The sequence below is a fragment of the Pan troglodytes genome, chromosome 1 (assembly GCF_028858775.2).
Source record: "Pan troglodytes isolate AG18354 chromosome 1, NHGRI_mPanTro3-v2.0_pri, whole genome shotgun sequence".
In the NCBI taxonomy this organism is placed as follows: Eukaryota; Metazoa; Chordata; class Mammalia; order Primates; family Hominidae; genus Pan; species Pan troglodytes.
This window is the reverse complement of record NC_072398.2, coordinates 185,927,064-185,948,890: the sequence shown is the minus strand read 5'-3', so window position 1 is coordinate 185,948,890 and position 21,827 is coordinate 185,927,064. Positions and strand designations below refer to the sequence as shown.

Genomic DNA, 21,827 nt, shown 5'->3' with positions numbered 1-21,827 from the left:
TGGGGGTTAGGTATCAGTGAATATGTACTATAGCACTTAAGGATTCTCATTCCCATCTTACTCTCAGATACCTAAGTCCCAGAACTACATGGGGTAGGGTAGAGCTTTCCTAGCAGTTCAGGTTGTGACATTTGCAGAAAAACGGGTGGGGTCCTCACAACATACAAAGGCCAAATTGATAGGGCTTTATGTCTGGGGAGGAAGGGAAGTATACATCAAAAAGGGGCACAGAAGGGGTTAGAACACTTCAGAGAGGCATGGGGAAGAAGATGGAGTCTAGGCGAGCAGGGAGAAGCTGAGGGACCCTCAGCTTTGACACCAAAATATATAGAGGACATCAAAGCTTAGAGCTAGGTTGCTTAGGATTGGAGCTTTAGACAAGTCCATCATCACCAAAGCAAGAAGTCCTCTGAAACCAAAAGACCCTCTGGCAACTCAAGGTTGCTTTATATTCTTTTCTGAGCATCCCCTTTAATTTTCTCAAGATCTTGGTTATTCCACCCTTCCTGGTGGTACCTGCTTCCCAGGACAAGGCTCTGAGGTGTCTGTAAGCCCTGGGGAAGGGTCTGGTATGGCAAGAAATTCTTTATCTGTCATTCTGCATCTCCTTAGACCACTAGGCACCCACTGTGCTGTAGGCTGAACCAGCTCCCTGGCCCAGCCAGGGCAATGCAGAAAGGAGAGATGGGTTTCATTTAGTGAGAGAACACAATTTCTGCTTTTAGAAAAATGATCTTTTATGTGATCCATGATTTATTCATAGAAAAGCACTGTGAATTCACACACTTGCTAAAAAAGGGCAACTGTGATACAGAAATGAGAGTGGCTTCTCTCTTTTTTTTAACCAACCCATTGGGCTGAGACGTAGGGGCCCTTGGCTGGACAGTAAGACTTGAGTAGCCACAAATGGCAAATACAACTTCTTGGTCAGTTTGGAGTAAAAAAGGTGACAGTTTGTCGAAGAAAGAAAAAGTAAAGCAGATGGAGAAGTTCTTAGTTCACATTCTAGCTATACCACCCCTTCCCTATCAAACCCCACCCCCAACTCAGGAACTAAGACATGAAACAGTAAACACCAAGACACTGGTTCCAACTGACTTTTCTGAGTGCCCTTGCTACCTCCTATAACAATTCCAGGCTGAGCACAGGGGTCAGGAAGGTAGCAGGAACATGATACACTATGGAAGTCAGCCAGGGCTAAGACAGGACTGCCCACTAGGGCTAGAAATTAGGAAGGGAGAGGCTAAGTGCAGACCAGCCCTAGCCTCCAAGTCAGCGAGCAATGAGACTGTGACAAAAGCTGGCGAGGAAGCTTGAGGTAGAAAGGCAGGGGAAGAAAGCAAGTATGAGGCGAGAAGAGAACTGTGGAGCTAAAGCAGCCAATCTGATGGCAGAGGGAGATTGGTGCTTAGAAGCTTGTTTGGTGAGAGAATGAATAGAGGAGGCACAGAGATGGGGAACAAACGTTTAGCTGGCGAGAGAGATTTAAGAGGAATGGGAAAGAGAAATCTGGCAAAAAGGACACATTGATGCAGATCCTCAAACATGAATACACAGACATCCCTACATGTAGAAATACGCTCAGTTACACATATAAAGACACAGATGCATGGATAACAAGCATACACATGGATACAAACATGTTTATACACATGCACTCGTGTATGCAGATACACATACTAAACATGCACAAACATGAGTGCATTTGCACAAAGATGTGCATCCTCACATGTACACAAAATGTGTATATCCTCACGTAGAAACTCACAGTCCAGTGTGCACATATTCAAACAGGTACACAGCCATAGAACTGACACATACACATAAATATATATGTGCACAAACAGGCATGCACAGATGTATCTATGCACATACACACATGTACTTAGCCATAAAGATACACACACACAATTATAGATGAAACCACACATTTGCTAACACAAAGGTGACCACAGTAGATGAATATTATGAACTCAGCGGCTTCCCAGACCTTCATCTTCTCCCTGCACTTGTTTCTCAGGTGTTCAGCAGGCTCCTGAAGAGGCTGTGTGAGGCAGGAGCTTCAATGTCCTCACAGTTTTGTGAGGCAAAAGTCTAAGTCCAGTCCTGACCTCTGTCCCTCACTCACCACTGGACTATAAATGCCCTGTCTGTAGGTGGGGGATTCTGCATAGACTAGACTTGGGTTGATCCTAACTGGCCATTTTTCTCCTTGGCACCCCCACTCTTCCACTGCTACCAGCAAACACTCTGCAAGGGAAACCTGAGAAATGGTTGTGAGTCTCCTCAGAAAATAAGCATATCCTCCTACCCACAGCTACTTCAAGTGCCCATCAAATCAGAAGCAGAATTATAAATAGTTACAAGTTTACAATAATTAGCAACACATATAGTATTTACAGTCCCACAAATGTGTCTGTTTCGCTGGTTAAGCAATCCCTGAGATGGAACAGTGTTCTGTGTTTGCCAACGGAGACAGGGCCAATGCTCAGGACACGCAGGATATAGGGGCATGAGGTGGCATGTTGTGGGGTTTCTGGTCGATCTGCAGGGCCCAGCTCCTCCATGAACAGTAGGCTGTAGTCAGAAGCTTGCCAAGGTAGGCATTATCGACTAGAGTTGGACTTTCCCCATCCTTAGCCCTGTGGTCCTTTGGCCTCATCCACAGGTGCTCAGAGTTCTCTCAGGGTAGACAAATGTTTCAGTGCCCTGGGCCTGACCTGATACTACCTGGGAACCCAGGCTGCTCTGGCGGTGAGCTATCTGCTCTCTCAGCCAAAGCGCTCTCGCACCAGCAGCATCAACTTTTTCTTGCCTTTGTAGATCTGTTTGAGGTTGTCGATGAACTGGGCAAACTGCAGGTGGCCATCCTGGGGCAGCAGGAAGGTCTCCCGAGCCTTGCTTAGAAACTCAATGAACTCTCCATAGTGGCGAGGGCTGATGTGTGTTAGGCGTGAGTGTGTAGTGTTGATATAGGCATTGATGGTGGCATCCAGCAACTGGCGCAATGGAGCTTTGTCAGTGGACATGAGCTTTCCAGAGCTTCGGCGGCCTGGGATGCCGGCCAGGCCAGGTGCAGTCACTGTGCAGCGTCGTAAGATGTCTGAAAGCACTGTGGCACAGTGCACACTCTTCACCACCAGGGGGATGAGAGCTGCCAGCTCATTCTTGCCCAGAGAGTGGCTGAGAGCACAAGCCCAGAGCACATCATTGATGGCTGGGTGAGTATCCTGGTTGTAGGCCAGGTTAAGATGGCTCATGGCCAATGAGGCCAGCTTGAAGGCACGTAGCGGGTAGCCACGGAGCTCCATGTAGCGGGCGATGGTGAACAGCTGTGAATGGGTCATACCACCAGCAGCAGCATCAATGGCAATCTGGTAGGCTGCCTCAAAGGCGATGTGGTCTTTCTCACAGAGTGTAAGGGCTGACAGGGCACAGCTCTGTGGATCCTTCATAGCACACTGTAGGGCCAGTGTGCGAGCACAGCTAGCCAGTTCCTCCCGCTGTGGATAGTCAAGACTGAGGCGCAGGATAGTGGTGTGGGATACGGCTGTGGCAGCTACAATACTAGTAGCCTCAGTAGGGGTGAAGAGTGTGTACCAGCTCTGCAAGATGCTCACCAGGGCCCGCACACCTGTCAGGGAGAGCCTGAGCTCAGCCGTGGCCATCTGGGTCCTGATTCAGGTCTACCCAGATTACCATTTGGGGTTTGAACTTGGCCTGCAGAGATGAATTCTTCCTCCTCAGCAACCTTGAGATGATATGAGGCAAACCAGGGCAAGGGGAGCATCCCAGATGGCCAGACCCTGTTTGGGGTCTCTTCCTATCCCTTCTTTCCCCAGGTCAGAGAGTTGAAGGTTTCTGCAGGTGCTCTTAGCCCCTCACAAGGATGGGACAGTAGAGCCTGGGGTTTGCTTGCCCTGAGGCATGGGTTACAGATCTGCCAGGGGTTCTAGCTGAAGTGGGGCCTCTCAGGGTAGAGTCTTGTGCTGGGGCTTTGGGCTTTAGAAAGGGTCCTGAGCCTCTAAGTTGTCTGGAGTTTTTTACAAGCATGCACAGGGATGGGGACCAAACCACTGGGCCCACTACCTCCCAAGGGAGCACTTGAGTAGCAACTGAAAATTCATTCTCTTAGACATGTCTCTGATGAGAGGATCAAGGGCTGCTGACATCAGGATATGGTTCAAGCAGTGAAGACAGGGCTTGGGCTGGCTGAACAGAGGCCACCTTCTCCTACCAGCGCCCCATCCTTTCTTAGGCCATCTCCTGATGGGCCTAAGATCTCATAGGAATATGAGAGCTCTAAGGATTGATTGTCCTGTCCCAAGAGTAGGGCCTAGAAACTCCTTTCCCCTGGGGGTAGAGGGAGGTGGGAGACTCACCCACTTCTGTAGCACAGGTCACCAACCATCGTACCATCTCCCTGCGTCTCCAGTTAAGGGTTGATAAGGTCATCCGCATCACCTGGGCACAAAAGAGGCCTTTCCAGTGGGCTATGCCTAACTGTTGTGACCTCTCCCTCCCCTTGCATTCATTTACGTGACAAATATTTTCTGGTGCTTTAAACAGTGGTCTCTCCGCTGATAAACATAAAATATAGTTAATTTCTTTCCCAGCCCTCCCACCAATCAGATAGGAAGCTTCTCTGATGATCTGCAGCAAAGTCCTTATTATCATACCTTGCTTGACTTGTAGAAATGGGGAGGTAGAGAGAAGATAGGGACCCCAGGGAGCCTAAAGCTTTATCTTGCTTCTGGCCTTAACTTAAAAGTGGAGCCCAATTTATGAAATCCTTGCCTTTTCCCTAGCCTAGAACTTGTGTTCTGGGCCCAAAGGAAGAGCCAGATTTGGCCTATGCCCAGTCTCCCAGAGATCTTATCTTCTGCCAATTGTCACTAGGTCAGAGGTCTAAACTGTGGATGGCTTACTCTTCCTCCATACCTGTAACCCAAGTTCCAGGGCAACGTTGAGCAGGGTGCTGTCAGTACTACTGTCAGTGGGAGTAGCAATCTTGAATGCATCTTGGGCCAGTTTGAAGATGAGGGAGGAAGAATGAATGTGCTTCTGTATTGCTTCCAGAATTGTTCGGAGTCTCAAAGTGTCTCCTATAGGTGTCAAGAGAAGGGGCAGGGTCTATTTTAAAGTTTTACTAAACAGTCAGCTGACTGCAACAGATACTCATTGAAATGGCTGCTACCAATTCATTGAATGCTTCTAAATGCTACCGCCCCTTCTGGGTTATCGAGCTGTCTCCACTAATCACATTTGAGGCTCCTTCCTTCCCCAGACCCCCACGTGAATCCTATTCTCTCCACCTTTTCATCTGTCTCTACCTAATACCCTCTACCCTCAGGATCCTTTTTTTTTTTTGGAGACAGAGTCTCGCTCTGTTGCCCAGGCAGGAGTGCAGTGGCTTGATCTCGGCTCATTGCAAGCTCTGCCTCCCGGGTTCACACCATTCTCCTGCCTCAGCCTCCTGAGTAGCTGGGACTACGGGCGCCTGCCACCACGCCCGGTTAATTTTTTGTATTTTTAGTAGAGATGGGGTTTCACCGTGTTAGCCAGGATGGTCTCGATCTCTGACCCTATGATCTACTGTGCCCGGCAACCCTCAGGATCTTTAGGTACCAGAAATAATTTTCTTGAACACCTGAATTTCCAGAGCTACTTATACAGTAGACAGAAAGCCACATTACTGCCAAAAAAGAATGGCAGTCCCACTGTCTGCTTCTCACTACAGCTCCCTGGAGCAAAAAGGAGCGGGGCCACCACTTCTTATTCAATAGGCAGGGATTCTATACAAAAAACAAAGAGTTAAGGAATATAACATCATATGAGGTGAAGGTTGCTGGATGAAGGCAGTAGTGTATGAAAGACTGTTATATCTTATAAAGGACAAATACATTAAGTAAAGATAAAACAAAAAGTAGGCCTTATGTTTTGCTTTGTAACTGCTGATAAAGTCAAAGAGAATGAATGGTATGACTATAGGCTTTGGAATAAAACACATTGGGGACCGAACCTGGTTCAGCCATTTAAGAGTTTAACAACTTCAGGTTGGGCGCAGTGGCTCTCGCCTGTAATCCCAGCACTTTGGGAGGCTGAGGTGGGTGAATCACTTGAGGTCAGGAGTTCGAGACCAGCCTGGCCAACATGGTGAAACCCCGTCTCTACTAAAAAATACAAAAATTAGCCAGGCATGGTGGCGTGAGCCTGTAGTCCCAGCTACTAAGGAGGCTGAGGCAGGAGAAGAGCTTGAACCTGGGAGGCGGAGGTTGCAGTGAGCCAAGATTGGGCCACTGCACTCCAGCCTGGGTGACACAGTGAGACTCCGTCTCAAAAAAAAAAAAATAAATAAGAGTTCAATAACTTCATCTATAAAATGGAAACAATTGTTGTGAGAATTATAAAAAATTTGTAATATTCTATGATTCTATTTTATTTTATTTTATTTATTTATTTTTTTGAGACGGAGTCTCGTGCTGTTGCCCAGGCTGGAGTGCAGTGGCGCGATCTCGGCTCACTGCAAGCTCCGCCTCCCAGGTTCATGCCATTCCCCTGCCTCAGCCTCCCGCGTAGCTGAGACTACAGGCGCCCACCACCACGCCCGGCTAATTTTTTGCATTTTTAGTAGAGATGGGGTTTCACCGTGTTAGCCAGGATGGTCTCGATCTCCTGACCTCATGATCCACCCGCCTTGGTCTCCCAAAGTGCTGGGATTACAGGTGTGAGCCACCGCACCTGACCTCTATGATTCTATTTTTATAAAAAAAGATACATAGTGTGTGTGCATATATATGAATAGAAAATCTCCAGGAATATTTATGCCAATGTCTTATTAATAGTTGTTTTTGGGTGCCAGGATTATGCAAGAGATTCCCTTTATTCTTCTATCATCTTTAAAAACAGTTTTTTAAGTTAATAGACTGTGTCTTTAGAGTAGTTTCAGGTTTACAGGAAATTGATCAGATAGTACAGAGAGTTCCCATATATCCCCTATTATTAACATCTTATACTAATGTGGTATATTTGGTAAACCAATATTAATACAGAAATCCCTCAGCACCTGTGGGGGATTGGTTCCATGACTTCCCTTGGATACCAAAATCTGAGGATGCTCAAGTCTTTCATAACCTACCATCATATCCTCCCATATACTTTAAATCACCTCTAGATTACTTATAATATCTAATACAATGCCTATACATCATTACATGTGGATTCAACATAGTGGCTTGTGCCCAGCAAATTGAAGTTTTGCTTTTTGGAACACTGAGGAGTTTTTTTTCCTTAATATTTTTGATCCATGGTTGGTTGAATCCACAGATGCAGAACCCACAGATACAGAGGGCTGATTGTACATAATTATTAGTGTGGTACATTTGATGAACTAATATGCATATATTATTAACTCAAGTCTACAGTTTACATTAGGGTTCACTCTGTGTTATACAGTTGTATGGGTTTTGACAAATGTATCCTATTAATCCACTATCACAGTGTCATATAAAATAGTTTCACCTCTCTAAAAATCTCCTGTGTTCTATCTGTTCATCTCTTTCTCCATTCCCTCTAAGTCCCTGGCAACTATTGATCTTTTTACTGTCTTCATAGTTTTGCCTTTTCCAGCATATCATATACTTGGAATCATATAGTAAGTAGCCTTTTCAGACTGGCTTTTTTCTTTCTTCTTCTTTTTTTTAACTTAAAGACTAGTGTGATAATACAGATTGGCTTCTTACAACATGCAATACGCATTTAAGTTTCCTCCATATCTTTGTTTTTTTTTTTCCCTCAGAGTTTACACCCAAAACTTCCATGTCTCTTTTTTTTTTTGAGTGTGTGTGGCTTGAGAAACCATGTCTTTTTATTTAGAAATAATAATCAATTCTATGGATATACGATAATTTATTTATCCGTTCACCTTTTGAAGAACATCTTGGTTACCTCCAGTTTGGAGCAATTATAAATAAAGATGCTTTAAACATTCATGTGCAGGCTTTTGTGTCGACATGTTTTCAAATAATTTCAAATAGGTTAAATAACAAGGAGCATGACTGCTGGGTCATACAGTAATACGATGTTGATCTTTGTAAAAAAAAGACCAAACTGTCTTCTAAAGTAACTGTACCATTTTGCATTCCCACCAGCAATGAATAAGAATTGCTGTTGCTCCACATCCTTGTTAGCATTTGGTGCTATCAGTTTTGGATTTTAGCCATCCTAGTACTGTGTAATGATATCTCACTGTAGTTTTAATTTGTAATTCCCTAATGACATATAAGTTGAGCATTATTTCATATGCTTGTTTGATATCTGTGTATCTTCTTTGGTGAGGTGTCTCTCCAGATCTTTAGCCCATTTTAAAATTGGGTTGTTTTCTTATTGTTGAGTTTTAAGAGTTTTTTGTATATTTGGGATATAAGTCCTTTATCAGATTTTTTCAAATATTTTTCTCCCAGTCTCTGCTTGTCTTTTTTGTTTTCTTAACAGTTTTTCTTTCTTTTCTTTTCTTTTCTTTCTTTTTTTTTTTTTGAGACGGAGTCTCGGTCTTGTTGCCCAGGCTGGAGTGCAATGGCCGTGATCTGGGCTCACTGCAACCTCTGCCTCCTGGGTTCAAGCGATTCTTTTGCCTCAGTCTCCCGAGTAGCTGGGATTACAGGCGTGCGCCACCACTCCTGGCTACTTTTTAAATTTTTATTAGAGACAGGGTTTCACCATGTTGACCAGGCTGGTCTCAAACTCCTGACCTCAGGTGATCCACCTGCCTTGACCTCCCCAAGTGCTGGGATTACAGGCGTGAGCCACCGAGCCCGGCCTCTTTACAGTTTTTCATGGGTTTAAGTTTTGAATTTTAATGAATTCCAACTACTCATTTTTTTCTTTCATGATTGTGCTTTTGGTGTTGTATCTAAAAAGTCATTGTCAAACCCCAAATCACCTAGATTTTCTCCTAGATTATCCTCTAGAATTATTATTATTATTATTTATTTATTTATTTTTTGAGACCAAGTCTCACTCTGTCGCCCAGGCTGGAGTGCAATGGTGCGATCTTGGCTAACTGCAACCTCCGCCTCCTGGGTTAAAGATATTCTCCTGTCTCAGCCTCCTGAGTAGCTGGGATTACAGATGCGTGATACCACGCCTGGCTAATTTTTGTATTTTTAGTAGAGATGGGGTTTCACCATGTTGGCCAGGCTGGTCTTGAACTCCTGACCTCAGATGATCTGCCCGCCTCAGCCTCCCAAAGTGCTGGGATTATAGGTGTGAGCCACTGCGCCCGGCCATCCTCTAGAAATTTTATAGTTTTGTGTTTTACCTTTAGGTCTATGATCCATTTTGAGTTAATTTTTGTGAAAGGTCTAAGGTCAGTGTCTATATTAATTTCTTTTTGCATGTGAATGTCCAGATTTTCTAGCACCATTTGTTGAAAAGACAATCTTTTGCTCCTTTCTCAGTATCAGTTGACTATATTTGTGTGAGTCTATTTCTGAGCTTTTAATTTTGTTCCATTGATCTGTTTCTCAGTTTTTCAACAGTACCACACTGTCTTGATTAATATTACAGTAAGTGTTTCCATTGGGTAGTGTCAGGCCTCTGACTTGTTCTTCAATATTATGTTGGCTATTCTAGGTCTTTCGTTTTTCCACACAAAGTTTAGAAAGGGTTTGTTGATATGCACAAAATAAATTGCTGGGACTTTGATTGGGATTGTGTTAAATCTATAGATCACATTGGGAAGAACTAACCTCCTAATACACATTCTTATTATCCATGAACATGGACCATTTCTATTTATTTAAATCATCTTTGATTTTTTTTCATCCAAGTTTTACAGTATTCCTCATATCAATCTTACACATATTTTGTTAGATTTATTCCTAAGTACTTCATTTTTGGGGTGCTAATGTAAATGGTACTGTGTTTTTAATTTCAAATTCCAATTGTTCTTTGCTGGCATATAGGAAAGCAATTGAATTTTGTATATTAATCTTATATACTGCAAACTTGCTATAATTACTTGTTAGTTCCAGTTTTTAAAAAAATTGATTCTTTGGGATTCATACATAGTCAATCATGTCATTTGTGAGCAAAGATTTATTTCTTCCTTTCCAATATGTACAATCCCTGGCTTACAATGATTTCACTTAAGAATTTTTGACCTTAAGATGGGTTTATTGGGGCATAACCCTGTCATTAGTCAGGGAGCATCTGTGTATCATTTATTTCCTTTTCCTATCTTATTGTATTAGTTAGGAACTTCTAGTATGATGCTGAATAAAAGTGGCAAGAGGGAACATTCTTGTCTTATTCCTGATCTTAAAGGGAAAGCATCTAGTTTCTCACCATTAAGTATAATGGTAGTTAGTTGTAGGTTTTATTTTTTGTCTTTAAGCTCTTTTGCCCAGGCTGGAGTGCAGTAGTACAATCATGGTTCACTGCAGCCTTGACTTCCCAGGCTGAAGTGATTCTCTTGCCTCAGCCTCCCAAGTAGCTGGAACTGTAGGAGTGTGCCCACCACAACTGGCTATTTTTTATTTTTTAGTAGCGATGAGGTCTTGCTATGTTATCCAGGCTGGTCTTGAACTCCCAGGCTCAAGCGATTCTCTCATCTTGGCCTCCCAAAGTGCTAGGATTACAGGTGTAAGCCACCACACCCAGCCGGTAATTGTAGGTTTTTTTGTAGAAATTCCTTATCAAGTTGAGGCAGTTCTCCTCTATTCCTAGTTTGCTAAGGGTTTTTTTTTTTTAAATTATGAATGGGTGTCAGTTATGCTTTTCCTGCATTTACTGATGAATGACTTTTCTTCTTTGCCTGTGGAAAGAATAAATTCCATTAATGGAATTAACGGATTCCATTAATTGATTTTCAAGTGTTGAGACAACTTACATACTTGAAATAAATCCTACTTGTGGTTCATTCTTTTTATACACTGTTGGGTTTGATTTGCTAAAATTTGTTCAAGATTTTTGCATTTATGCTCATGAGTCATACTGATCTGTACTTTTCCTTTCTTGTAATGTCTTTATCTAGTTTTGGTTTTAGAGTAATGCTGGCCTCATAGAGTAAGGAAGTGTTTCCTCTGCTTCTATTTTCTGGAAGAGACTTTAGAGAATCAGTACCATTTATTCCTTAAATATTTGGTAGAACTCACCAGTGAAATAATCTGAGCCTGGCGCTTTCTGTTTTGGAAGGTTATTATTAATTCAATTTCTTTAACAAATATAGGCCTATTCAGATTATTTCTTTCTCCTTCTGTGAGTTTTGGTAGATTTTTTTTTCAAGAAATTGGTCCATCTAATTATCTAAGTTATCAAATTGGTGGGCATAGAGTTGTTCAAAAAATTTTTTTAATTATCCTTTTAATGTTCATGGGGATCAGTACTGATGGCCCCTCTTTCATTTATGATATTAGTAATTTAGATCTCCTCTTTTTTTTTTTCTTGGTTAGCCTAAAGGTTTATCAATTTTATTGATCTTTTCAAAGAACCGGTCTTGCTTTTACTGATTTTTGCCTACTGTTTCTACTTTCAATTTCACTGATTTCTGCTCTAATTTTTGTTATCTATTTTCTTCTGCTAACTTAGATTTACATTGCTCTTCTTTCGCTATTTTCCCCAATGTGGAAGCTTAACTTATAAACTGATTGTTATTTATTCTTTCTCTATTTTACTAATGTGCAAACTTAGATGATTGATTTTATTTTATAATTATTTTTATTTTTTAATTAATTAATTATTTTTTTTTGAGGCAGAGTCTCGCTCTGTCGCCCAAGCTGGAGTGCAGTGGCACGATCTCAGCTCACTGCAACCTCTGCCTCCTGGTTCAAGTGATTCTTCTGCCTCAGCCTCCCGAGTAGCTGAGATTACAGGCGCCTGCCACCATGCCAAGCTAATTTTTGTATTTTTGTAGAGACAGGGTTTCTCCATGTTGGTCAGCCTGGTCTCAAACTCCTGACCTCATATGATTGCCTCGGCCTCTCAAAGTGCTGGGATTATAGGCATGAATCACTGCACCTGGCCTATTTTTTGAGAAAAGGTCTTACTCTTGCCTAGGCTGGAGTGCAGTGGTGTGATCATGGCTCACTTCAGCCTTGACCTCCCAGGCTCAAGTGATCCTCCCACCTCAGCCTCCCAAGCCACTGGGATTATGGGTGTGAGCCACCATGTCTGGCTCTGTTCTCTTTTCTTTTTTTCTTCTTTCTTTTTGAGATGGAGTCTCACTCTCTTGACCAGGCTGGAGTGCAGTGGCATGATCTTGGCTCACTGCAACCTCTGCCTCCAGGTTCAAGTGATTCTCCTGCCTCAGCCTCCTGAGTAGCTGGGACTACAGGCATGTACCACCACAACCAGCTAATTTTTGTATTTTTAGTACAGGCAGGGTTTTGCCATGTTGGCCAGGCTGGTCTCGAACTCCTGACCTCAGGTGATCCGCCCACCTTGGCCTCCCAAAGTGCTGGGATTACAGGGGTGAGCCACCACGCCTGGCTGCTCTTTTCACTTTCTTGATAATGCTCTTTGATGCACACAAGATTTAAATTTTGATGAAGTCTAATTTACCTATCTATATTTTTTTTGTTGTTCATGCTTTTGATGTCATAGCTAAGAATCCATTGGCTTACCCAAGGTCATGAAGACTTATTCCTATGTTTTCATGTAAGAGTTTTATGGCTTTAGCTCTTACATTTAGGTTATTGGTTCCATCTCTACTTTTAATCTATCTCTGTCTTTAAAGTGGGTTTCTTATAGACAACATATAGTTGAGTTTTAAAAAGGTTTCTCCACACCTTTGTCAACACACTTTTTTATCAAAAATTTTCTGTGGTGGCTCATGCCTGCAATCCCAGCACTTTGGGAGGCTGAGGTGAGTGGATCACCTGAGGTCAGGAGTTTGAGACCAGCCTGGCTATCATGGCAAAACCCCATCTCTACTAAAAATATAAAAATTAGCTGGGCATGGTGGCGGGCACCTGTAGTCCCAGCTCCTCGGGAGGCTGAGGCAGGAGATTCATTTGAACTCCGGGGACAGGGGTTGCAGTGAGCTGAAATCGCGCCACTCATTTCAGCCTGGGTGACAGAGCGAGACTCTGTCTCAAAAAATAAAAATAAAAAAAATAAAAATAAAAATAATAATTTTCCTTGGCTAAGTGTGGTGGTTCACACCTGTAATCCCAGCATTTTGGGAGCCCAAGGTGGGAGGATTACTTGAGGCCAGGAGTTCAAGACCAGCTAGGGTAACATAGGAAGACCTCGTCTCTACTAAAAAATAAAATTTAAAACAAATCCTTTATTTTGAAATAATTTTACTTACAGAAAAGTTTGAAGAATAGAACACTGATGTTTTTTCTTCTCTCTGAACCATTTGAAAGTAAGTGACTTGATGCCCCATCACTCCTGACTATTGTAGTGTGTATTTCCTACAAAGACACTCTCCTACACCCACAAGACAACCATCAAAAGCAGCAAATTAACAGATATATTCCTACCATCTACTACCGACCACATTCAAGTTCCACCAATTGTCCCCAAAATGTCTTTTACAGCAAAAAGATTTTATACAAGTTCATGTGTTGCACTTAGTTTGTCATGTGCCTTTAAGTCTTCTTCAATTTGGAAAAATTTCCCCATGTTTCCTTGACATTCATGACCTTGACACTTTTGCAGGCTAGTTATTTTGTAGTATGTCCTTTAATTTGGTATTCCTGATGTTTCCTTAGATGTACATTTGCACTTTTGGCTGTAATGTCACAGAAGTGATGCTGAGTTCTTATTGTTTCCTATCAGGTAATCCATGTTTTTGACTTCATTTCTGATGATATTAACTGTGATCAGTTGATTAAAGTGGTGTTGGCCAGGTTTCGATTGTAAAGTTATACATTTTTCCTTTATGATTGGTAAATATTTTGTGAAGAGATACCTTGAGACTATATGAATATTCTGTTTTTCAAATGTTCATGCACTAGCTTTGAATCCATTGATATTTCCCGACTGCAGCTATTTTAGGTATCTCATGTTAAGTCAAAATCATACAATCTTTATCCTTTTGTGTCTAGCTTATTTCACTTAGCATGTTCTCAAGGTTCACTCATGTTGTACCATGTATCAGACTTTCATTCCTTTTATGGCTGAATAATATTCCATTGTCTATATATACCACATTTTGTTTATCCATTCATCTGTTGATGAACATTTGGCTATTATGAATAATGTTATTATAAACGTACAACTATCTGTTTGAGTTCCTGCTTGCAATTCTTTTGGACATATAGCTGGTTCATTTTTTTTCGACCCACCTACCTGTTTATGTTTTTAGAGATAGGGTCTCACTTTCTCATCCAGGCAGTGGCACGATAGCTCACTGTAACCTCAAACTTCTGGGCTCAAGCAATCCTCTTGCTTTAGCCTCCTGATAGCTGGGACTACAGGGGGGTGCCACCATGTCCAGCTAGTTTTTAAATTTTTGCAGAGACAGGGTCTCACTATGTTGCCCAGGCTGGTCTCAAACTCCTGTCCTCTAGTGATCTTCCCACCTCAGCCTCCCAAAGTGTTAGGATTACAGGTGTGAGTCACTTTGGCCTTTAATGACTGAATGATTGATTGATCGAGATGGAGTCTTGCTCTGTCGCCCAGGCTGGAGTGCAGTGGCGCAATCTCGGCTCACTGCAACCTCTGCCTCCCAGTTCAAGTGATTCTTGTGCCTCAGCCTCCTGAGTAGCTGGGATTACAGGCATGTGCCACCATGCCCGGCTAATTTTTGTATTTTTAGTACAGACAGGGTTTTGCCATGTTGGCCAGGCTGGTCTCGAACTCCTAACTTTAGGTTATCCGCCCGCCTCAGCCTCCCAAAGTGCTGGGATTACAGGCGTGAGCCACTGAGCCTGGCCCTGGCTTTTATTTATTCTTAAGTGAGTTCTGACAGTTTTGTTTTTGAAGGAGTTAGTCCATTTCATCTGTGTTGTTGAATTTACTGGCATAAAGCTGTTTGTAATATTCTCCTATTACCATTTTGATGTCTTTAGAATCTGTAGTGATATCACCTTTCTCATTCCTGATATTGGTCATTTCTGCCTTTTATCTCCTTTTTTCTTGATCAGTCTAGACAGGGATTTAAATTTGATTTATGTTTTCATTCTTTCTTTCTTTCTTTTTTTTTTTTTTTTGAGATAGAGTCTTACTCTGTCCTCCAGGCTGGAGTGTAGTGGCACAATCTCAGCTCATTGCAACCTCTGTCTCCCTGGTTCAAGCAATTCTCCCTGCCTCAGCCTCCTGAGTAGCTGGGATTACAGGCACCCACCACCATGCCCAGCTAATTTATGTATTTTTTAGTAGAGACAGGGTTGCACCATGTTGGCCAGCCTTGTCTCTTAACTCCTGACCTCAAGCAATCCACCTACCTCGGCTCCCACAGTGCTGGGATTACAGGCGTGAGCCACCGTGTCCGGCCTTAATTGATCTTTTCAAAGAATCAGCTTTTGGTTTCATTGATTATTCTCTATTTCATTGATTTTTGCTCTGATTTTTTTTTTTTTTTTTTTTTTTTTTTGAGACAGAGTCTTACTTTGTTGCCCAGGCTGGAGGGCAGTGGTGTGATCTTGGCTGACTGCAGCCTCCACCTCCTGTGTTCAGATGATTATAGTACCTCAGCCTCCCGAGTAGCTGGGATTATAGGCGCATGCCACCATGCCCACGCAATTTTTTTTTTTTGTATTTTTGGTAGAGATGGAGTTTTACCATGTTAGCCAGGCTGGTCTCGAACTCCTGGCTTCAAGTGATCTGCCTTCCTTGGCCTCCTGGAGTGCTGGGATTACAGGTATGAGCCACCGCACCTGTCTGCTCTCATTTTTATTATTTCCTTCCCTATGCTTACCTTGGGTTTTCTTTTTCTGACTTCTTAAAGTGAAATCTGGGCTGGGAACAGTGGCTAACGCCTGTAATCCCAGCACTTTGGGAGGCTGAGGTGGGCGGATCACGAGGTCAGGAGATCGAGACCATCCTGGCAAACACTGTGAAACCCCACCTCTACTAAAAATACAAAAAAATTAGCCGGGCGTGGTGGCGGGCGCCCGTAGTCCCAGCTACTCGGGAGGCGGAGGCAGGAGAATGGCATGAACCTGGGGGGTGGAGCTTGCAGTGAGCGGAGATCACGCCACTGCATTCCAACCTGGGCAACGGAGTAAGACTCCATCTCAAAAAAAAAAAAAAAAAGTGAAATCTGAGATCACTGATTTGAAGCATTTTTCATTTTTGCTAAAAATTTATAAGTAAAACCTTAGCTACATTCTACAAATTTTGACTTGTGCTTTCATTTTCATATAGTCAAAAGATTTTCTAATTTTCTTGTGATTTTTTTCTTTGCTCCATGAGTAATATACACGTATGTGGTTTAATTTCCAAAAACTTAAGATATTTTAAAATATCTTTTTATTATCGATTTCTAATTGAACTGTGGTTGTCTGAAAAAGATTTTTAGTTCATCTCTCTTTTTTTTAAGAGTCAGGGTCTTGCTCTGTCACCCAGGTTGGAGTGCAGTGTCATGATGGTAGCTTACTGTAGTCTCTTAACTCCTGGGCTCAAGCAGTCCTTCTACCTTAGCCTCCTGAGTAGCTGGGACTACGGGTGCTTGCCAGTACACCTGGCTAATTTTTAAAATTTTTTGTAAAGACAGGATCTTGCTATGTTGCTCAGGCTAGTCTCAAACTCCTGATCTCAAGTGATCCTTCTGCCTTGGCCTCCTAAAGTGCTGGGACTACAGGTGTGAGCCACTGCACCTGGCCTCATCTTTGTTTCTGAAATATATTTTCATTGGTATAAAATTCTAGTTTGACAGTTTTTGGTCTTTTTTTTTGAGACAGAGTCTCACTCTGTCACCCAGGCAGGAGTGCAGTGGTGCAACTCGGCTCACCGCAACCTCTGCTTCCCAGGTTCAAGCGATCCTCGTGCCACAGCCTCCTGAGTAGCTGGGACTACAGGTGTGCACTACCACGCCCAGCTAATTTTTGTATTTTTAGTAGAGACAGGGGTTTCACCATGTTGGCCAGGATGTTCTCAAACTCCTGATCTCAAGTGATCTGCCCGCCTTGGCCTCCTAAAGTGCTAGGATTATAGGTGTGAGCCACCGTGCCTGGCCTGATAATTTTTTTTTTTTTTAAAGTACTTTAAGGGATTTTTTTTCCCACTGTTTTCTGGCTTACATTGTTTCTAATGAGAAATCTGTTCCCATACTTGTTTTTTTGTCCTTTGTAATGTATCTTTTTTACTCTGATTGCTTTTAAGTAGATTTTCTATTATTGGTTTTAAGCATTTTGGTTATGATGTGCCATGGTACAGTTTTCTTCATGTTTATTATGCTTGTGGTTCATTGATTTCCTTAGATCTGTAGTCCTCCTCCTTATCCTGCTTGGAATCTGATACTCCATGCAGGCTACCACCACTCCCCACTTGACACTCCTCACATGAATGCACATTATCAGATTTGTTTTTTGCCAATAAGATCAGTAAAAAATGTTATCTCAGGCTAATTTTAATTTGTATTTCTAATGTGATACCAGGTATTTTAGTTGTCTAAAAATGATTTGTATCTCCTTTTCTGTGAACTGTCTGATCATATGCTTTGTTCTATTTTTGTATTTGTTTGCTGATCATTTTTATATTAATTTATATGTAACTTTTACCTTTTCTCTAATGAGCATGTATTTTTGGGGGGACAATAAGAAGATACCACATAAAGTTATTTTTAATTAAAAAAAAACTTCAAAATCCATGTAGTTTCCTGGTCTAAAATATTCAGGAGCTCATGGTGGCTAGCATTTTATCATAGCTCCTTCTTATATAGGGGCTTACTTTCACTTCTGTTTGTGGTGAAACCTGCATAGCTAACAGGATGTATGTGAGCTTAAAGGCCTGAGAATCACTTTGGACTGCCTATCTTTTACCAGGGCACTGAAAAAAAATCACCAACTCTTATATCTGTAAGGAGTTCAGCTCTATCTTAGTCATCACTTCATTAGATCTTCCAGTGGCCCTGGGAGGCTGACAGGTCATTGACAATGATCCCCATTTTATAGATTTGAAACTGAGGCGTAGAAAGGTGAAGTGATTTTATCAAACAGAAGGTTAGACTTAGAAGTACCTTAAAGATCATTTAATTTTACATATTTGGTATCCTACAATTAGTAACTAGGGTAAAGTTTTGGCTTGGATCCAGGTGCTCCTTTTTTTTTTTTGAGACGGAGTCTTGCTCTGTCACCCAGGCTGGAGTGCAGTGGCGCGATCTTGGCTCACTGCAAGCTCTGCCTCCCGGGTTCACGCCATTCTCCTGCCTCAGCCTCCCGAGTAGCTGGGACTACAGGCGCCCGCCACCATGCCCGGCTACTTTTTGTATTTTTAGTAGAGACGGGGTTTCACCATGTTGGCCAGGATGGTCTCGATCTCTTGACCTCGTGATCTGCCCGCCTCGGCCTCCCAAAGTGCTGGGATTACAGGCGTGAGCCACCACGCCTGGCCAGGTGCTCTTTCTAATGGCAGCAATCAAAGTGAGGATCACTATCACTCTAAATGGTCAAGGAGCTTCTCTTTCTCAGGAGACTGCAGGCCAAGCCTTTGACATGCCATGGTTGGGCAGGCAGACGGGTGATGCTGGAGCTTAAGGTCTATCTATGCTCACCTTTGGCAGCAGTCAGCATGGTGGAGGCCAGTTCACACTGCTGTGATTCCAAGTGTCCAAGCGTGAACCAGCGAGGATAACGGCTGGGCACCACAGACACCATATGGTGAGGGTGGGATGTGTCGCCTGCAGAAGCTGAGTTTTCTAAAACAGGTAACCTGGAAGACCCAGGAAGAATCATCAGCCACCATCCAGACCCTGGGCTTCTGAGCCACCTTAGAGAAGCTTGCTCTTTGCTGGGGAGGAACTGGGGAGAGGAAAGGATTAACTAAGAGCTTTGAAGGTTTTTAAACCTATGGTACTATACACTATATGAGGTGAGTGCCTGGGCACTTAAGAGTACTCAACGCTGAATAGTTTCCACTACAAATGGATGTGAAAGGCCGTTCAAGAGCTATCGGGTTGAATAGTATGATATATTGTAAAAAGAGAGAAAAGTTAATACATTTTAAAAAAGAATCATAGGGTTGTTTATTTTATTTATTTTTGAGACAGTGTCTCTCTCTGTTGCATAGGCTGGAGTGTAGTGGCATAATCACAGCTCACTGCAGCCCCGACCTCCCAGGCTCAAGCGATCCTCCCACCTCAGTCTCTTGAGTAGCTGGGACTTCAGGTGTGCACCAACATGCCTGGCTAATTTTTGTATTTTTTGTTTTTGTAGAGACGGGGTTTCACCATGCTGCCCAGGCTGGTCTCAAACTCCTGGGCTCAAGCAATCTACCTGCCTCGGCCTCCCAAAGTGCTAGGATTATAGGCTTGAGCCACCGTACCCAGCCTGGTTATTTCTAAAAGTATAAGAAATACATGCCAAGGAATTTCCTGTTTTAGCTAAGGTATTCTCCCAGCCTTACAGTCTGACTAAAATTCTTCTTCTGTATAGTCTGCTACATCCCAGAGGTTTAACTGCCTAAACCAAGGATCCTATTCTAGCCTGGAAACAAGATGCCCATAGCTCATTGTTCTCAAGTCTTGGGGTAAACATATTTATCTCTACTTCCTCCAGCTTCTTCTGGGGACCTGTGCCTGGGAACCTTGACTGAGTTGAACTACAGAAGGGCTCAGACCCCTTCTCAGCTTGCCTGAATAACCACTGAACAGGAAGACTCAGGTCTTAAGTGCTCCTTATTTATTAACATCTCAGGGGCTTCCTCAGACAATCAACCATGAGTACTGCCAGGGAACCAAGTCACCAACAAGGAATCCAGATATGAATCCTAGATCATATAAAAATATCTGAGCCATTTTAAGGTACACTTGGTAGCGGGTCCAACAGAATGACAAAGAGGGAAAGAAAAGAAAGTGAAATAAGCAATGAAAAAGAGCACTGGACACTTCTGCTTTGGTGGAGGCAACTGGACTGGGAAAGGGCTACCCACCTCATGGCACGTAAGGCTAATTTATAGGACAGGTCTGGATCATGAGGCAGCAGAGCTGAGAACAAATACTTGGCAAAGGTATGCATGGGAACACTCTCTCGGTGGATGACTTCTCCCAGACCGCTGAAAGGACCTCCTGGAGGAAGATAAGCCAGCCAGTTATTTATCTGTATGCTTCCATCTGCCAGCCTGGACTTGAGCCCCAGTATCTCATGCATGTTTGCTAATCATGGGAACCTTCATTCACTACATTTTAATGTCATAAATGTTCCTGTACTTGTACTCTATTGGAGAGGGGAGTTCAGGGTCATGGGCCAAAGACACCGTGACAAGAGACTCTTTTCTACTTACCTTCCAGCAGTAAGATGCATTGTTTTTGCAGTGTTTGCACTAGCTCATCGTCCAGCTGCAGCTCTTGGAGTTGGCTCAGGAGCTGCTCCTCATTACGGCATACCTTGTCCTGTGCGTAGAGGCCTTCAGGCATTAACCTCTGTTGACCCAGGCCCATCAGTGCAACTTCCAGGGCCAATGACAGGTAGGACTCACTGCTGTTTGGGGAGCCTGCAGCCACAGGTACATGCTGGTAGACAGGGGGTCTGCTTTCATTCATATCTGAGGGCAACAGGGCACCAAATTCTTTAGGTTAGGCTTGGTAGAGTCCTCTTTCTTTTTTTTTTTTTTTTTTTTTGAGACAGAGTCTTGCTCTGTTGTCCAGGCTGGAGTACAGTGGCACAATCTCAGCTCACTGCAGCCTCCGCCTCCCCGGTTCAAGCGATTTTCCTGCCTCAGCCTCCCAAGTAGCTGGGATTACAGGAGCATGCCACAACACCTGTCGAATTTTTGTATTTTTAGTAGAGGGGCGGTTTCATCATGTTGGCCAGGCTGGACTCAAACTCCTGACCTCAGGTGATCTGCCTACCTCGGCCTCCGAATGTGCTGGGATTACAGGTGTGAGCCACCGTATTCGGCCTAGTCTTCTGTCTTTCCCTCCCACCTTTGGGATACAGCTTGGTCAACAGCTATCATAGGGAAGCTGAATCAGAACCCCAGAATAGTAAGGAAAATATACTGAAAAAAAGGTTACACAGAGCCACAAAGATTCACACTTCTTTCTTTTTAAATTTTTTTGGAGACAGAGTCTTGCTTGGTTGCTAAGGCAGGAGTGTAGTGGTGCAATCATGGGTCACCGATGCAGCCTCAACCTCTTGGGCTCAAGCGACCCTCCCACTTCAGCTTCCTGAGTAGCTGGGACTACAGGCACATGCCACCATGCCCAGATAATTTTTAATTTTTTTTTGTAGATATAGGGTCTCATTATGTTGCCCAGGCTGGTCTCGAACTCCTGGGCTCAAGTGATTCTCCCACCTTGGCCTCCCAAAATGCTGGGATTATAGGCATAAGCCACCATGCCCAGCCCCACCTCCTTTTTTTTTTTTTTTTTTTTTTTTGAGAGGGAGTCTCGCTCCATCTCCCAGGCTGGAGAGCAGTGGCACGGTATCGGCTTATTGCAACCTCCGCCTCCCGGGTTCAAGCAATTCATCTGCCTCAGCCTCCTGAGTAGCTGGGATTACAGGCACACACCACCACACCCAGCTAATTTTTATATTTTTAGTAGAGACGGGGTTTCACCATGTTGGCCAGGCTGGTCTCCAACTCCTGACCTCAGGTGATCTGCCTGCCTTGGCCTCCCAAAGTGCTGGGATTACAGGCGAGAGCCACCGCGCCCGGCCCATCTCCTTCTTAATATATGAACTGGCTAAGCCAGTTAGGGAAGTATAAAATCTTAT

At 43.2% G+C, this 21,827-nt stretch overlaps 1 protein-coding gene across 1 annotated transcript in view; it reads right to left on the bottom strand.

The window, feature by feature from the left end:
* Positions 1–716: 716 nt before the first annotated feature.
* Positions 717–21,827, bottom strand: part of ZSWIM5 (zinc finger SWIM-type containing 5) — a 187,123-nt gene continuing 166,012 nt past the window's right edge. The window contains exons 9-14 of the mRNA XM_513126.9: positions 20,392–20,652; positions 20,041–20,176; positions 18,665–18,822; positions 4,942–5,105; positions 4,383–4,464; positions 717–3,634 (exon numbers count right to left, since the gene is read on the bottom strand). Coding sequence (XP_513126.5) covers positions 2,772–3,634; positions 4,383–4,464; positions 4,942–5,105; positions 18,665–18,822; positions 20,041–20,176; positions 20,392–20,652 — 1,664 coding nt within the window. The 3' untranslated portion in view covers positions 717–2,771. The remainder of the gene's footprint in view (positions 3,635–4,382; positions 4,465–4,941; positions 5,106–18,664; positions 18,823–20,040; positions 20,177–20,391; positions 20,653–21,827) is intronic.